The sequence below is a fragment of the Primulina eburnea genome, chromosome 4, assembly GCF_022965805.1.
Source record: "Primulina eburnea isolate SZY01 chromosome 4, ASM2296580v1, whole genome shotgun sequence".
Taxonomy (NCBI): Eukaryota; Viridiplantae; Streptophyta; class Magnoliopsida; order Lamiales; family Gesneriaceae; genus Primulina; species Primulina eburnea.
Window position 1 is genome coordinate 1,233,725 of NC_133104.1, and position 14,036 is coordinate 1,247,760.

Consider the following 14,036-nt stretch of genomic DNA (forward strand, 5'->3'; position numbering starts at 1 on the left):
TCAAAATTTAATGATTTTTATTTATTGATAATACATATGTTATTAATTATGATATCACGAAATGTACGATTATATATCGCAACAATGGTTTTCGAAAAGAAGATCTCAAAAAACAAATAGAAAAAATAAAGAGAATGGTCACTATTCCTATTAATAGCATTTTTATTGAATTGAAAATATTCGAAAAAACACCAGAAGCGATCAAAGAGCTGATGGTTTTCCATACCCATTTTGCAAATTTACAATACCACAAAGGAAGAATAATATCTCCAGAAGATTTATCACATCGAGTTGTATGGACAGTGTTCACTGGTAAAGCATCAAATATATGAATTCACTTCACTTGGGACCTAAAGATTCCATATTTTACGTAAAGAAGTCGTAAATGTGCTAGTGTCGAACGCATCAAGAATAACAAGAACCGATTGTTTTTTTTTATGACTTGAGAATTTACAATCGTTATTTTTCAGTGTACATTTGGTAAACTATTAAATAAACGCAATTCCACTATGTATGTCTTAAGCAATTTCATGAATAATGATTATCTTATAAATCCTCTCTTTATGTATGTCTTAAGCAATTTCATGAATATTGATTCCAAAGTAGAATCTCAAAAAATTCTTCATTGTTTTCTTGAAATAGTGGATATTGATCCTCAAACACTGGAGAGAAGGAGGCTCAAAAGAAATTCTGAATTCATGGCAAATCAAGAGCCACTGATTATCTTTTTAGATGAGATGAGAAAATGTGGAGATCCATGAGATCTCAAGGCAAAATACATTGGCTTAGTCCCAACAACGGGCTTCCTCCATGAAGGTAATGAGGATATCTCCACCTATCCTTCTGATTTCATCGCTGACGTCGGGAAATTGAAGTCCGTTCCTGGTGGTGTGGATGTTGTTTTCCATCCAAAGAATTTGTATGACTATTGGGAAAATGGTGGTTTTGAGGACACAAATGGTCAAGAAAAGGGAAAAATTGTTTCTTGTGTGGAGAATAGTGGGATTGGGCATGAGACTTGGGTTAGAGTTGAGAATTTGGAGAATGGTTTGCGTGGAAAAAGTAGGCCTATTTTCTTTAGAGGAGTTGCTACAATTGTTACCAAGTTGTTTAATATTGTTGAGCCTGATGTTGCTGTAATTGGCAAGAAAGACTACCAGCAGTGGAAGATCATCCAAAGGATGGTACTTGTCTCATTCTTTGGTATTGCTTTAAGAATGTCACATAAAAAACCAAATGTTTTTTTTTATGTTTAGTATGTCATTTTATAAAGTTTTACACTTGATTGGAATTCAGGTTAGAGATCTTGATTTTGGAATGTAAGTGGTTGGTTCGGAGTTCATGCGAGATGAAGATGGCCTTCCAATGAGTTCGTGTAACGTGCATCTTTCCTTAGACCAGAGGGGGAAGGTTTCTTTCTTGATTTATTTACCCTACGATTACTTGTAAGTTCTAGTGCAATAGATTTTTGAGAAGAAATCATCACTAGACAAGGTCTCGAATCAATGGTGTGAAAGTTCCTTTGCTTTGTTCGACTACAAGTGCGTAGACCACCTTCCTCGTGAACGTGGGCAATACATGGACATTTTTTGAGAAAGTACTGTTATAGGAGAATTTAGGTATGAAGCCTAGCAAACATAAAAAAATTGCAGGGTTATCATCGTAATTATTTGAACGAAGAAAAACACAACAGGTATCTGAAAAGTTCCTTCATGCACAACTATTCTAATAATGGGGTTCAAAAAGTACAATCTATACAAGGCATAAGCATTGTCTCACAAGATGCACATTAGGGTAACCAAAAAAAAATTAATGGGAATCACAGAAATATCTGACAGATTAAGGTAACATTATAACCAACCTGATTGAAATACAGATTAATGACATTTGAATCCACGACATACCGATAAAACTATGATGAGAATCAAGGCAATAATAATGGCAAGAACAATCAGCTTTATCTTCATATTCTGAAACCACATCTTTCTCCTCATCTTGGTTCCTTGAGTCCTAAAATCTTGGGCCTACAGAAAAGTACAAAAGCATGTATATAGTTCAATGTCGTGAAACAAAGATGCACATGAAGATTGAACAACGTAATTAGATCCCCAGGAATTGAATAAAATTTGAATATCTAACCAATGGCCCAAAAGTTTCATAACCATCAAGTTTAGTAAGTTCATGAAGTAACTGCCAAGATTTCAATCATAAAAAGGAAAGCCATCACAGGCCACCCCTAGTGGCTAGTACTTTAGCTTCAGCAGCACTACTTTGACAAAATCGAGTTCAACACAGTTATGCCGATTCTTTCCCATGAATCAAAACCTAACCAATTCAATTTGAAACCTTAGACTAATTCAACCAAACCCAGATCATGGTCAAAGTTCGGTTACAGGTATTCCACTAAATATAGGACTCCAACAGGTCCACATAGTAAGCTATTAATATAACAACGTATTCACAGACCTGAGATCGAAGGTTTTCCGTTTTATCCACCAGAAGTTCAATTTTCTCTCCACGGTCAAGAACCTGCAGAGGCAAATAATCGCAATACAAGTAACACTATCAGAAAAACTAAATTCAGCCACATCATATAACCATAAAACAGGATGTTGCTCCTGAAAATAATATAATAGAAAAGTGAGAAATGCTTTTACCTTTTCAATGTTTTCCATCATCACTCCTTTGACTTCTGAAACCTGAGCTTTCACCTTAGCAAGCTTGCTGACCTCCTCGGGATGATCTACACAATACTGCATTTGCTCCTTCAGTTTGGGCCTAAGTTTTAGTCAATAGAAGACGATTTGTCAATTTAATGAATTAGACAATGATATCCATCAGAAGTCAAAATAGATAAAAAAGAAAAAGTGAGAGAAAAGAGTAAGGTAGCATTACCCAAACTCTCTATTTAGGCTGTTAGCTACAGCTGTAGCAGCCTTTCCACCACTATACTTCTTGTTAAAATCCTCTTTAATTCTTTCCAGGAATGCAATTGGAATTTGTCTTCCAGCAGATTCAACAGCCACAACACAATAAGCTGTCATTAAAGGACGCCAACCATTAGTCTACCAAAACAAAATTAAGCGAAATAAGCATATAATTTGCATGATCACACATTCAACCTAAGAGTGAAGTAACTGAAAATTACATTAAAAGAATATCAAACAAAAGGTTAATTTCCACTGATTCGGTGCCAAAACCCATCAATTAGGAATTCCATGGTACCCCAAAAATCAATTCGAAGATGGTAAACCATGTTGAAACATCAACTACTAAAACCAGCCAAACAACAAATAACAACCCCGGTAATACAATGGGTTCAACGGGAGCACCAGTCCTGATCCCATCAACATCAACTTTGTAACAAAATATTATTCTGAGTCGAAAAGAAACCGAGTCACAAACTAAAAATTCGATTTGATGCTTTGAACACCAAAGATTAAGGAGATGTAAATACAAAGACTCCGATTTGCTCATCCTCGTCAAAACAGAAAAACCTCATCAAATGAAAGAAACACAGAATATGAGATATGTACAGAAGTTAATTAAGAAAAACATCTAAAGTAGACAAGATCTAAGCAACTACCGCAAAAGTAAAACCATTCAAATAAGATCCGGCTCCTAATGCAAAAGTAAAACCATGACTCGAAACCAATACCACGTATCTCGCGAGATCCAAAACCAAGCTACACACGCAATTAAAAAATCGACCCAATAAAAAAAATCAATCGTATCAGACAAATCAAATAAGGGTATAGACGGATAAAAAAAAGGCGCATACTAAATCCATCCTCCACCAGGTAATTGAAGGTGTGACCATCGCAGTTATAGGTGAACTTATTGTTGGTAGCGGGTAGTTTCTGAAGGCACTGAGCAGCGATTCCGGTGAAATTGCCGGTAAACTCCGTGTACTCCGCCAGAATCACCGTCCCACGAGCCACAAAGCTGTAGATCAAGGATTGCTGCCCCATTTCTGTACTCGTTTCTCCCCACACCAAGAATCAACCAATCTGCAAGTACTTAATACGTATATATTATAGGAGTTTGGAGAGAGGAATTGCAGAGAAGGGAAGGAGCGGAATGACACGCTTATTAGAAAAAGGCTTTTTGGGTGAGCTGTTGTAGACTGAAGCTTTGCTTCCACCAAAGCCAACAACCGGTAATTATTATTGTTATTTAAAGAAAATTGTTATTTTAGTATTTTGTATTTTGTATTTTTTTAAAAAATGCCTAAAAATTATCTTTAATAGCAAATTTTTCTTGCTCCAAAAAGTGAAATCGCTCACCTTAGGTGCCCCTCATCCTCGGCTCGACAAAAATGTGAGAGGAGGTAAATTATGGTGACTCAGTCAACCAGCAGCAGCTAGACCTTATGTTACGCCGCGCACAAGGAGCTCCCCTCATTGGAGGGAATTTAACTCCCACACTGCCGCTTGCGAGACTCGATCCCTGGTCATTGCTCCAAGATTTGGGTTATTCATGAAAATTATTAATTTTTATATTAAGAATATTACTTTTTATTGTGAATATCGATAGAGTTGACATGTCTCACAGATTAGGACCCGTGAGACGGTCTCACATGAGACTCACCCTTTTACATAATATAAACTAGTAAAAGATGCACATGCATTGTATCTGCTATTATTATTTTTAATTTGATCAAATAATACTAAATAATTAACACGAAATTATTTTCGATTTAGAAAAATTGTTCGATTTAAAAAGAAAGTTTTATTTTGATTTTTTTCTATTTAAAATATGAGGTGACTTGAAATGTTTTATGTATAGTAAGAAGGGTAATTATAGAATTAAATATTTTGATGTCTTCAAAAATAGTTATTTTAAGACCCTCACACTTAATATAATAATATAGATATGATACAAATGAAAGTTTGGTTCTTTACATTGGCATTTAAGATTTTAACATTTTATATTGATAAATTTCGGTTTATTATTTTTATAATTTTGATATTTTTTTCTACGTGACGATGAATAAATAAATAAAGGAATGGCAGCCAGTTTCCTTTTCCTTCCAATACGAAAACACCAAATTTTTCGGACAAACCATTAAAGCCGCATCTAAATGCAGCTGTACTTGTCCTAAAATACGACTGCAATCTGAAAGTGAAACCAAGCTCTTGATTCAAAGAAGAAAATGAGCTTCGGGGGAGTGGTAGCAGCATCCCAACAAGCCTATTCGATATATTGGAAACCTCTTGCCCCATCGGTGACCCGCCAACGTTGTTGCCGGGCAAAACCCGCTGCTTTGTGGCGTGAACATTCATCGTTTTCATCCAATCTCAAGCTCGTCTCAATTGGGTCGCAGAAGTTCCGAGGAATTAATCTTGGGTCAGTTGGGTGTAGGTGTACAGGTGATTCGGGTACCATTTCTATCTGTCTGCACATTTCAGCTTCTTTTTGTTCTGTTTTTGCTGATTGAATTCGAATTTCTTTATTGGTGTAGATAATCTTGTAAAAGTTCGATCTTTATTGGTTGAATGTGGATTTATGTGTCGGGTATTGTTCTAAAAGTCTCTTAGGGAGCGTGGATTTGGGACTGGAATCGTGCTAAACTAATGAAAGCTTGTTGCGTTGTATTTGAATCTGAAACCATTGGATAAATTAATTTTACTGCCTCCTCAGCTTTTGTCTGGTTCCATTCTTTCTGTAAAATTTATAGCTTCACTATGCAAAGTACTGAAGTTTGAAACTTAGGACATGCTAATGAAAATTGAGGCTCGAAGTCTATCCATTTTGTTCAATCAATCTTTTGCTTCCAGTTAAAATTTTTCGAGTTCAGGTACTATTTTAATTCAGAAATTTAGAAATTTGTGCCTAGTTACTACCGGTTTAGCCATTGATATTTGGGGAAACAGATGTTTATTTGATTCTCAAGTATCCATCTTAGGGGACAAGTGTGTTTTTAAGTAAATTGTATCTTTGTAGGTTTGGTTTGTGTTTACCGTTTATGAATTTAGTTTCGCCCCTGCTGGTTTTAAGGAATTTTATGTCCACAATCTGTTTCTACTTAACCAGGTTTATCCTCTGTGTTTAAACGGGTTTAGTTCATTGTCGAAATGGGTTTTGTTTCTAACTATTGGAAGAATCGGTCAACACTGCCTGGAGTGCAGTTAGTTCTTGCCAAAATTATGTTATGTCCATACTGACTGAGGTATATTCGCTGTCTCTATGGCTAAGACCCTGCACCACTGAGTTTCTTAGTCACTGTACAAGTCTCTGCTGTCACTTGCTGGTTGTATATTCCTTTGAGACAACACATTGAAATTGCTGCTGAGATTGTTCTCCCGGCAATCAGATTTCGTTTCTATTTATAATTAATTTATTGTCATAGACTCATAATGTAAACTGGATTTCTTCATTTTTATTTTGTAGTGTCCACATATTGCATATTCTAACACTAAACATGTATGGAATACTCACTTATTTGATGCAACTGTAATTAGTTTATGATCTCAATATGTGAGTATATTAACTTTCAGGTCTACTTGGATGTAGATTTTGCGCATAAGCATTAAATGTAGAGTCGCAGAGCTGCTCAAGCAAGAGATTATGTCTACTATCTAGCATCTTCGAAATTCCTTCGACTTTCCATTTGCAAATCTGTTCGGATTTGTATTTTATAGAAGTATAGCTAGAGTCAGTCTGATTATCTCCGTTGTTTTTTCTTTATCCTCGTTGATGGATAACAAGACATTATTTTATTGAAATAGAAGCATCAACAACACTTTTTCAAATGAATTTCAAATGATCATTTGCAGGTGAGAACGAGAGCAGAACAATCTTGGATGCATTTTTCTTGGGGAAAGCTCTGGCCGAGACACTCAACGAGCGCATAGAGACATCAGTTGGAGAATTTCTCAGCACTGTCGGCAGATTACAAGCTGAGCAGCAGAAGCAAATTCAGGAATTCCAGGTACATATTTTGATTTGTTGCATGGTCCTAAATAATCGGATCAAGGAGAATCACGCTCTTCTGGCCTTCCAGGTGGAACTAGGTCACCAAACCGTTTGCACCTGCTAATAGAAATAAATATATACTTAGTTCAACAAGAATAAAAAATAAATAAATGTATATTTTGAAAATTGGATTTGTTTTGACTGAATGGAAGTTCTTACATTTTTCGTGAGATCTTTCTTGTGTTTTGTCCTTGCTAAGTCTGAATATCTGGCCAGCATCCTTGGTGTGGAATGGCCTTATTCAAGAACAATGAGCAGTATTTATTCTATCTTGATTCTGAAGTACCGTGTCTTAATGTAGAATTCGACTTTTAGGTCAGTGTTGAAATCGGCTTTCTTAAAAGTTTGAGCTCATGGGAGATGACAGGCATTGGTTTTGTACTTTAACACACTTGCGTGCATTTTAAACTGAATAGCCAATGAATGTATGCCTAGAATTTATAGCCAAGATGTACACGACACACGTGTGCAGGTTGGTCGAATATTATACAACAAAGGTCACCCAAGATTAACTTAATAAAATATATGAGAATTGTCCTCTAGAGTTTGAAAATGTGAGCTCATGGCTTTTATTTAGGCCATGTTGAAACCACTTTCCCAAAAAAATCGAGCTCCTGGGAGATAGCCAAACAGGAGTATAAAATTTGTCAGAATGGATATAATTTTACACACGTTATTTTTGGCCATCGGCCTGAGTTTGTTTTGCCACGAGCTTGATCAGCCCCTGTCCACGTTAAGGATCATATTTTGAGTAATTTTCGGAGCATTTATCCACAGGAGGAAGTGCTGGAGAAAGCTAAACGAGCGAAAGTGCAAGCAGCACGTGAAGCTGCGGAAACACAAGGGATTATATCCAAGTCTTCTGCAGCTGATGTATCAGGAGTCAATGGTAGTGTAGCAAGAACGACGTCCTCGTATACTTCCAAGATTGATCCTACTTTGGAACCATCTAACGACGATTCTTTGTTAGATTTGCTCAAGGACGAGTAAGTGTAAGGGATATCTCTCGTATCAGTATAATTTGGTACTCTGTTTCATCCTTCAATATTAAATTTTTTATGTGGGGGAACCAACACAACACTTACATTGCAATTTAAGTTCTATATATATACCTATTTAGGATATTGATTATGTATATTTTCAAATTTCAGTTTTAGTCTGCCGTTAATGTGGTGTCAACATGTGCAGTACCACGTCAACATTCACATGAAAAAATAACTGAAAGCGTAAAAAAATTGAATCATACAAGAGTAAAACTCAAATTTGGCAATATGAAATATCAAAATCATATAAAAACAAATATAGGGCACAAAATTATGATTTTCCAATTGTTTTTATTTTGTCGAATTTGTTGACTTCCCCCCTAAGTATATATTTATTTGATAAATAAGCTATAAATTATATTTTACATTAGATGCATCAATTATTTTGATTATTATTAAATAAAATAAATAAATGAAATATCTTTATTGATTATTCTTGAATTTATCAGTACAATATATCAATCTGATTATACATATCAGCACGCACAATTTGTTTTTTTATTTGCACAAAATTAACAAAGTAAACAAATAGGATCTAATCTTAACTATATTATATGATTAAGTTTGATAAACTTAAAATAACTAATATTTGGTGTTATGGTCTGTTTTAAAATTAATAAATATTGATAAAGTGTTAAAATTTTGATGTAAATCACATATAATTCAGTTGATAGAGTTATCGTTTTTTAGACATTAAATTGTGGATTCAATTCTTACTTGAGCTTTTTTTTTCTTTATTTGTTCTATTTATTTTTTAAATTCATATATCAACATTACAGTATAATCACTTACTATTTCTTATAATTATATTTGTTTCTTATAATTATATTTGATCCTCGTTTAAATATAAGAATTATAAAAAAATATTATGTTGTGTGCGTCAATGTATTAGTGGTCGGGGCGACAATGTAACCTAAATGGGTCGGATCTGTCTAGCGCGCGGAGAGGTAAAAAAAATGGGGTGAGAGAGGCTCGAACTCTCGACCTCAGGATTACTCAGAAGCTATGAGACCTACGCGCTAGCCAACTGCGCCACCACCCCCTGTTGTGAGAGTATGTCAATTAATTTAATTAACCGTAAATAAAACACACACACACACATACATATATTTATTTATTTATTTATTTATTTATTTATTTATCGAAGCAAATAATTAATGAGTTGAGATTGTGATTTCTTGAGTTCCTTGTCTAGTAATATAATACCTCCTCTTTCCCTATTAATTGAAATATCAAATTGTTATGCTGAATGACCGATTTACCGTATACATAAATCGATATATATTGATTCGAAATACGAAAATTTATTTCCAAAATCGTTTCACCAAAACACACAAATTGAAACCAAACATTTTGATTTTTTTTTAAAAAAAATCATATTTTTGCTCTTGATTTTGTGTAATTCAAATTAATTATTAATTTGGACTAGGTAGCTAGTAATGGACGGTCAATGGTGGGAAACATAAGAAAGTGACATGCAATAACTAAGTAAATACTTTGTAAAAGGTCTCTAAATTACGCATAGTGCTTTTTCAGAAGATAAATTGTGCCCTACCAGCTTTGCAGGACAATCTTTTGCATACAAAAGTTACTGTTTTCACATTAATTAATCAATTAATATATACATTAGGTTTTATTCACATTTCATACATAATAATGTTATGGGTCGATGACTGAGTAACATATCAATATATAAGATTTTCATGAGATCGATAATTTTAAAAAATACACAATTAATACGATCAGTCGTCTTGTAAACGGATCTAAAAAAATTGGTCTTATTACAATAAATTGAAATTTTATGACTTTTAGTCATTTTCTCGTCAAAGAGTTTGATGTATCGTCAAATATAACTGATGTATCCGGCTCTATGAAAATGAACACCAATTTTTTCTTCCAACTTTACACTTATGTGATACCAATACTACACTTTTGTTTTTGTTTTTTTATTATTTCAACAAACACTTTTATTTAAATTTTAATTTATACATTTTAGTCTCTCGATAATTATAAAAAAAATTGTAAATACATGCACTGCGTATGGAGAGTAACTAATATATATAATTGAAAGGATTTTGAGACAACAAAACCAAAGTGGACCAGTGTTGCCATGATTAGATTATCCATTAAAATGTCTTGAAATATTGTACATATTTAGGAGCAAATAGAGTTTGATGGGAAGTTGTGAACGAAAATTAGGGAAAGAAAATGGCTACGTATTATTGATTAAATGGAATATGACAATCCTTTTTATCCAATTAATTTATTAGCTTTAACATTATTACTCATTATATTTACATTTACGATTATAAATTAATTCATAATTTAAGTGTAAGAGGACGTGGTGTATATAATCATTTAAATTGTTAACTGATATACACATCATGTAAATATAATTATCATATTTTAAAATATTTTTATTGTAAAATCCAAAATTTTAAATAACTTGAAATAAATTAATAACATAATTGTGAGATTATGTCTAAATTCTTTAAAGACGGAGAAAAGATAATTTAGCAATAAATTATTTAAAGTTGGTTCTATTAATAAATCTAAATAATTTATTTTGTATTTTTTTATAAGATTGAGACCTTAATTTGGTTTTTTTTTTTTTTTTTTTTTGGGGTAGTGATGAGAGAATACGATGCTTAATTTGATTTCTTTCAGCTTTTTCTAGCCAAACTTAATACTTTGACGAGAAACCAATATTGCCACTCTTTTCAAACATTTACATGGAAAATTCAAATAAATAAATCTTGGTCAAACAAACATGGGAATATGTAATAAGCCTTAATATTTGTAATACTTGTATCTTGTGTTGCAAGAAGAGAGCGGACACGGGTGTTCTTTAATTTAATATATAATGATTCGAGTGTTTGAAATATAACTTGGACTTAACTAAATGTTACCTGCATAGACAAAAACTTGTGTGAGATGGTTTCACGGGTCGAATTTGTGAGACGGATATCTTATTTGGGTCATCCATGAAAAAGTATAATTTTTATGCTAAAAGTATTTTTTTTTTATTGTGAATATAGTTAGGGTTGATCCGTCTCACAGATTAGTATCTATGAGACGGTCTTACATGAGACCCACTAACATGCATATCTATGATCTTTAATCCCTTTTTTTTTTTTTGCTTTGTTTTAAGTATTTTAAATAGAAAATAAAATATATACATTTCTAACAATTTTGATATGTTTTCCACCAACTGTGATCACCTATGTGCCCAAAGGCGGAGGCACATCATTTCTCAAGCCCGGGTGTTCCAAAAAGTTTTTAAAAAATTTGTATGTAAATTTTTTTATAATTTTGAATAAATTTGATATTAGCCGGGTAGATAAATTTAAAATATTAAAGGATGGTAGAGTTTAAAATTCTAGTTCAGATATAATCGGATTCCTGGCTCCGCCACTGTATGTACCCACCACTAATCAAGTAACACTCATCGAGTGAATGTACAATTTTGATTTGCTTCATAACGTTCAATAAATTAGTGAAACTTCGGTGATTGCCTTTCTAAAGATATATGTTGTATTTGATTACATAGGAAGTACTGAACATTTATTTAGCCTTTCAACAAATAAAAAAAATGGTATATATATTGATTTGAATCGAGGTTGTCAAATTAATATTATGACTCATGAAAGTAACAACCATTTAGTTAAAGAAAACAAATCCACAATAAAGACACCCACCAAAGTTCTACTTGCTTTTCTCATAAATATATACCAGCTTGTCTGTGTGTCTATATATTCACAAACATATAAATATATATATATATATATATGTATGTATATATATGTATGTATGTATACACACACAAACGCACAGACAAAAATTCTTATGATACGGTCATACATGTCAATTTCATAAGACATATATCTTGTTTGAGGCACACATGGAAAAATTATTTTTTATGCGAAAAATATTACTTTTTATTGCAAACATGAAAATGATTGACACGTTTCACGACAAACGATTAGTGAAATCATGTCACAAGAGACTTGCTCGTGTATATATATATATATATAAATATATATATATATATATATATATATATATATATATATATATATCTTGATTCCGAACAAATATACATGGAATTTCTTCGAAATCTGATTTCCTCAACACCACCTTTTTTAAGATTCTTCTCCGATATTATTTTCTCATCCTATGCCCTAATTTCCTCTCCTGAAATTAGGGTTGTGTTTGGTTAATGGATATTTATTTTTTTTCTTGGTTTTTTTGGGGGGTTCAGGTTTGTGTTCACAAATTGCATGGCAATAACACTGAATATCAACTCATCTCCAGTTCTTGAAATCCCCACAAAATCCCATCATTTGCTCCTCTTCTTTTTCAGCCTTCTCTTCATCATGTTTCTTGCTCTTGTGAGCTCATCTAGTGGTGAGCATCCTTCCAAACCATCATCGGTTACGGCTTCGACTTTCCTTAATCTCGAACCCGGCCTTCTCCCAGATTCTTCTGTTGAAAAGAATTTCCGGAAAACAGTACTGGATTTTCACCCTAGCAAAAATGGGAAATCCCATGCATATCACAAATCGAAAGGGAAAGAGTTGGAGGCAAGTGATCATGAAGTTCCGAGCGGACCAAACCCTATTTCAAACAGGTAAAATTATTGTGTTTGATAGATCGTCTCTTCAGTGTCAAACAGAAGAGGAAGATGAAATCAAAGCTGAAAATTTGTAGCGTAACGCCGCACGTTAATTGTTTTAGCTTGTCATATGTCATGTTAAGCGCCATGAACGAATACAATATGTGTTGACAGAAGTTTGTTGTAGTTAATTATTTTGTTATCTTCTTCAATATCCTACCATCATCATTTCTTTAATTTTCTTTTTCCCTTTTAATTTCTTGTTCCTACAGTAAAATACTCGTAATCTTGTTTGTATTTAAATCAATATATATAAAGGTTTGCATGAAAACGATATCTAATCTTCAACATGATGATTTTCAAATGTTCTCGCTATTTGTTGAGGCCGGTACGGATCATTTGATTGATCAAGAACATTTCTTGAGCTGTGTGATTTGATTTTGAATTCTTTGTTGGGTGCAATAATTGTCCTTGTTTGGTAGAGCAATCGAACCGTGGTGCTTGAGCTGCTGTGCAGTTTAAAAGATTTGAGTTACACCATTACCACTAGCTATAGCTTTTGGTAAATTAAGCGGCAAACGTTCGGTCCTACAATTGACATCAAAGCCAAGGTCACGGGCTCGATTCTCATTGATTGCCAGGAGTGCAACTATTGGAAGAGAGATTGTTGGGTGCAATAATTGTTCTTGCTTGGTAGAGCGATCAAACTGTGGTGCTTGAGCTGCTGTGCAGTTTAAAAAATTTGAGTTACACCATTACCACTAACTATAACTTTTGGTAAAACGACAAACGCTCGGTCCTACATTCTTTCTTAGGGTTTCTATGCTCTACAAAAGCCAGCTAGGCTAGAAAATGTTATATATTTACGTTCCATTTTATTATATAACAGGTAAATAAACGTTCAACGTACTTCTTAAAATTATTCTTATAAAATTTTAACGCAAACAATCAACAGTTAATGTTATTTACGCTTCATTTTATGTATAAAATATCAATGCAAATAATGTTGGCTTTATTTATTTATATATATTCCAGTTGCGTATCTTTAAAAGATTTTGGTTCGTTACATTGCTTTTTTCTTTTCAAATCACAGCATCCAAGGAAAACAAAGTTGATGCCAAAAACATCATAGTCCCCTATCATTTCATAATCATCACTTTCTATTTAAATTAAAATACTAAGTTTCAAATTTGTTTGTAATATTATGCGATTAAAACAAAAAATATCATATTCCATTTTATAATTAATAGATGATATATCTCTAAGACAATTTGGACAAAATTAATAAAAAAATTATCCCATATTTATCAATATTTTGAATATAAAAGATAATATAAAATAATATTGAAATTCCTTTTAAGTTATTTTTCTTTAATATTTTTTTAAATTTTAAATTATTT

General features: G+C 33.0%; 2 protein-coding genes, 1 non-coding gene and 1 pseudogene across 4 annotated transcripts; 2 read left to right on the forward strand and 2 right to left on the reverse strand.

The window, feature by feature from the left end:
• Positions 1-491: 491 nt before the first annotated feature.
• On the forward strand, positions 492-1,924 carry LOC140830473 (pantoate--beta-alanine ligase-like; annotated as a pseudogene).
• Positions 1,695-4,143, reverse strand: LOC140830474 (vesicle-associated membrane protein 721). The gene is made up of 5 exons (XM_073193810.1): positions 3,782-4,143; positions 2,896-3,037; positions 2,658-2,778; positions 2,467-2,529; positions 1,695-2,024 (listed from the first exon to the last, which is right to left on the reverse strand). The coding sequence occupies exons 1-5, from the start codon at positions 3,969-3,971 to the stop codon at positions 1,878-1,880; spliced, it is 663 nt and encodes a 220-aa protein (XP_073049911.1). The 5' UTR covers positions 3,972-4,143; the 3' UTR covers positions 1,695-1,877.
• Positions 4,144-5,008: 865 nt separating this feature from the next.
• On the forward strand, positions 5,009-8,102 carry LOC140830475 (uncharacterized). Of its 2 annotated transcripts, none has more exons than XM_073193812.1 (3): positions 5,009-5,372; positions 6,780-6,934; positions 7,756-8,102. In XM_073193812.1, exons 1-3 carry the CDS (start codon positions 5,156-5,158, stop codon positions 7,966-7,968), a joined length of 585 nt encoding a protein of 194 aa, XP_073049913.1. In that variant the 5' UTR covers positions 5,009-5,155; the 3' UTR covers positions 7,969-8,102. The 2 variants fall into 2 exon arrangements, with proteins under 2 accessions (XP_073049913.1, XP_073049912.1); XM_073193811.1 differs by having other exon boundaries at positions 5,012-5,381.
• Positions 8,103-8,978: 876 nt separating this feature from the next.
• On the reverse strand, positions 8,979-9,063 carry TRNAM-CAU (transfer RNA methionine (anticodon CAU)). The gene is given in 2 exon segments: positions 8,979-9,014; positions 9,026-9,063. It is a non-coding gene; the product is annotated as a tRNA-Met (tRNA).
• Positions 9,064-14,036: the final 4,973 nt, after the last annotated feature.

What these genes read in the sequence shown, in the direction of transcription:
- LOC140830474 (XM_073193810.1), bottom strand. Translation starts at nt 3,971, where the DNA reads ATGGGGCAGCAATCCTTGATCTACAGCTTTGTGGCTCGTGGGACGGTG. An exon ending in AGCCTAAATAGAGAGTTTGG is followed by an intron (nt 2,779 to 2,895) that starts GTAATGCTACCT and finishes ACTAAAACTTAG; the next exon opens with GCCCAAACTGAAGGAGCAAA. An exon ending in TGATGGAAAACATTGAAAAG is followed by an intron (nt 2,530 to 2,657) that starts GTAAAAGCATTT and finishes TTGCCTCTGCAG; the next exon opens with GTTCTTGACCGTGGAGAGAA.
- LOC140830475 (XM_073193811.1), top strand. Translation starts at nt 5,156, where the DNA reads ATGAGCTTCGGGGGAGTGGTAGCAGCATCCCAACAAGCCTATTCGATA. An exon ending in TAGGTGTACAGGTGATTCGG is followed by an intron (nt 5,382 to 6,779) that starts GTACCATTTCTA and finishes GATCATTTGCAG; the next exon opens with GTGAGAACGAGAGCAGAACA. An exon ending in AGCAAATTCAGGAATTCCAG is followed by an intron (nt 6,935 to 7,755) that starts GTACATATTTTG and finishes ATTTATCCACAG; the next exon opens with GAGGAAGTGCTGGAGAAAGC.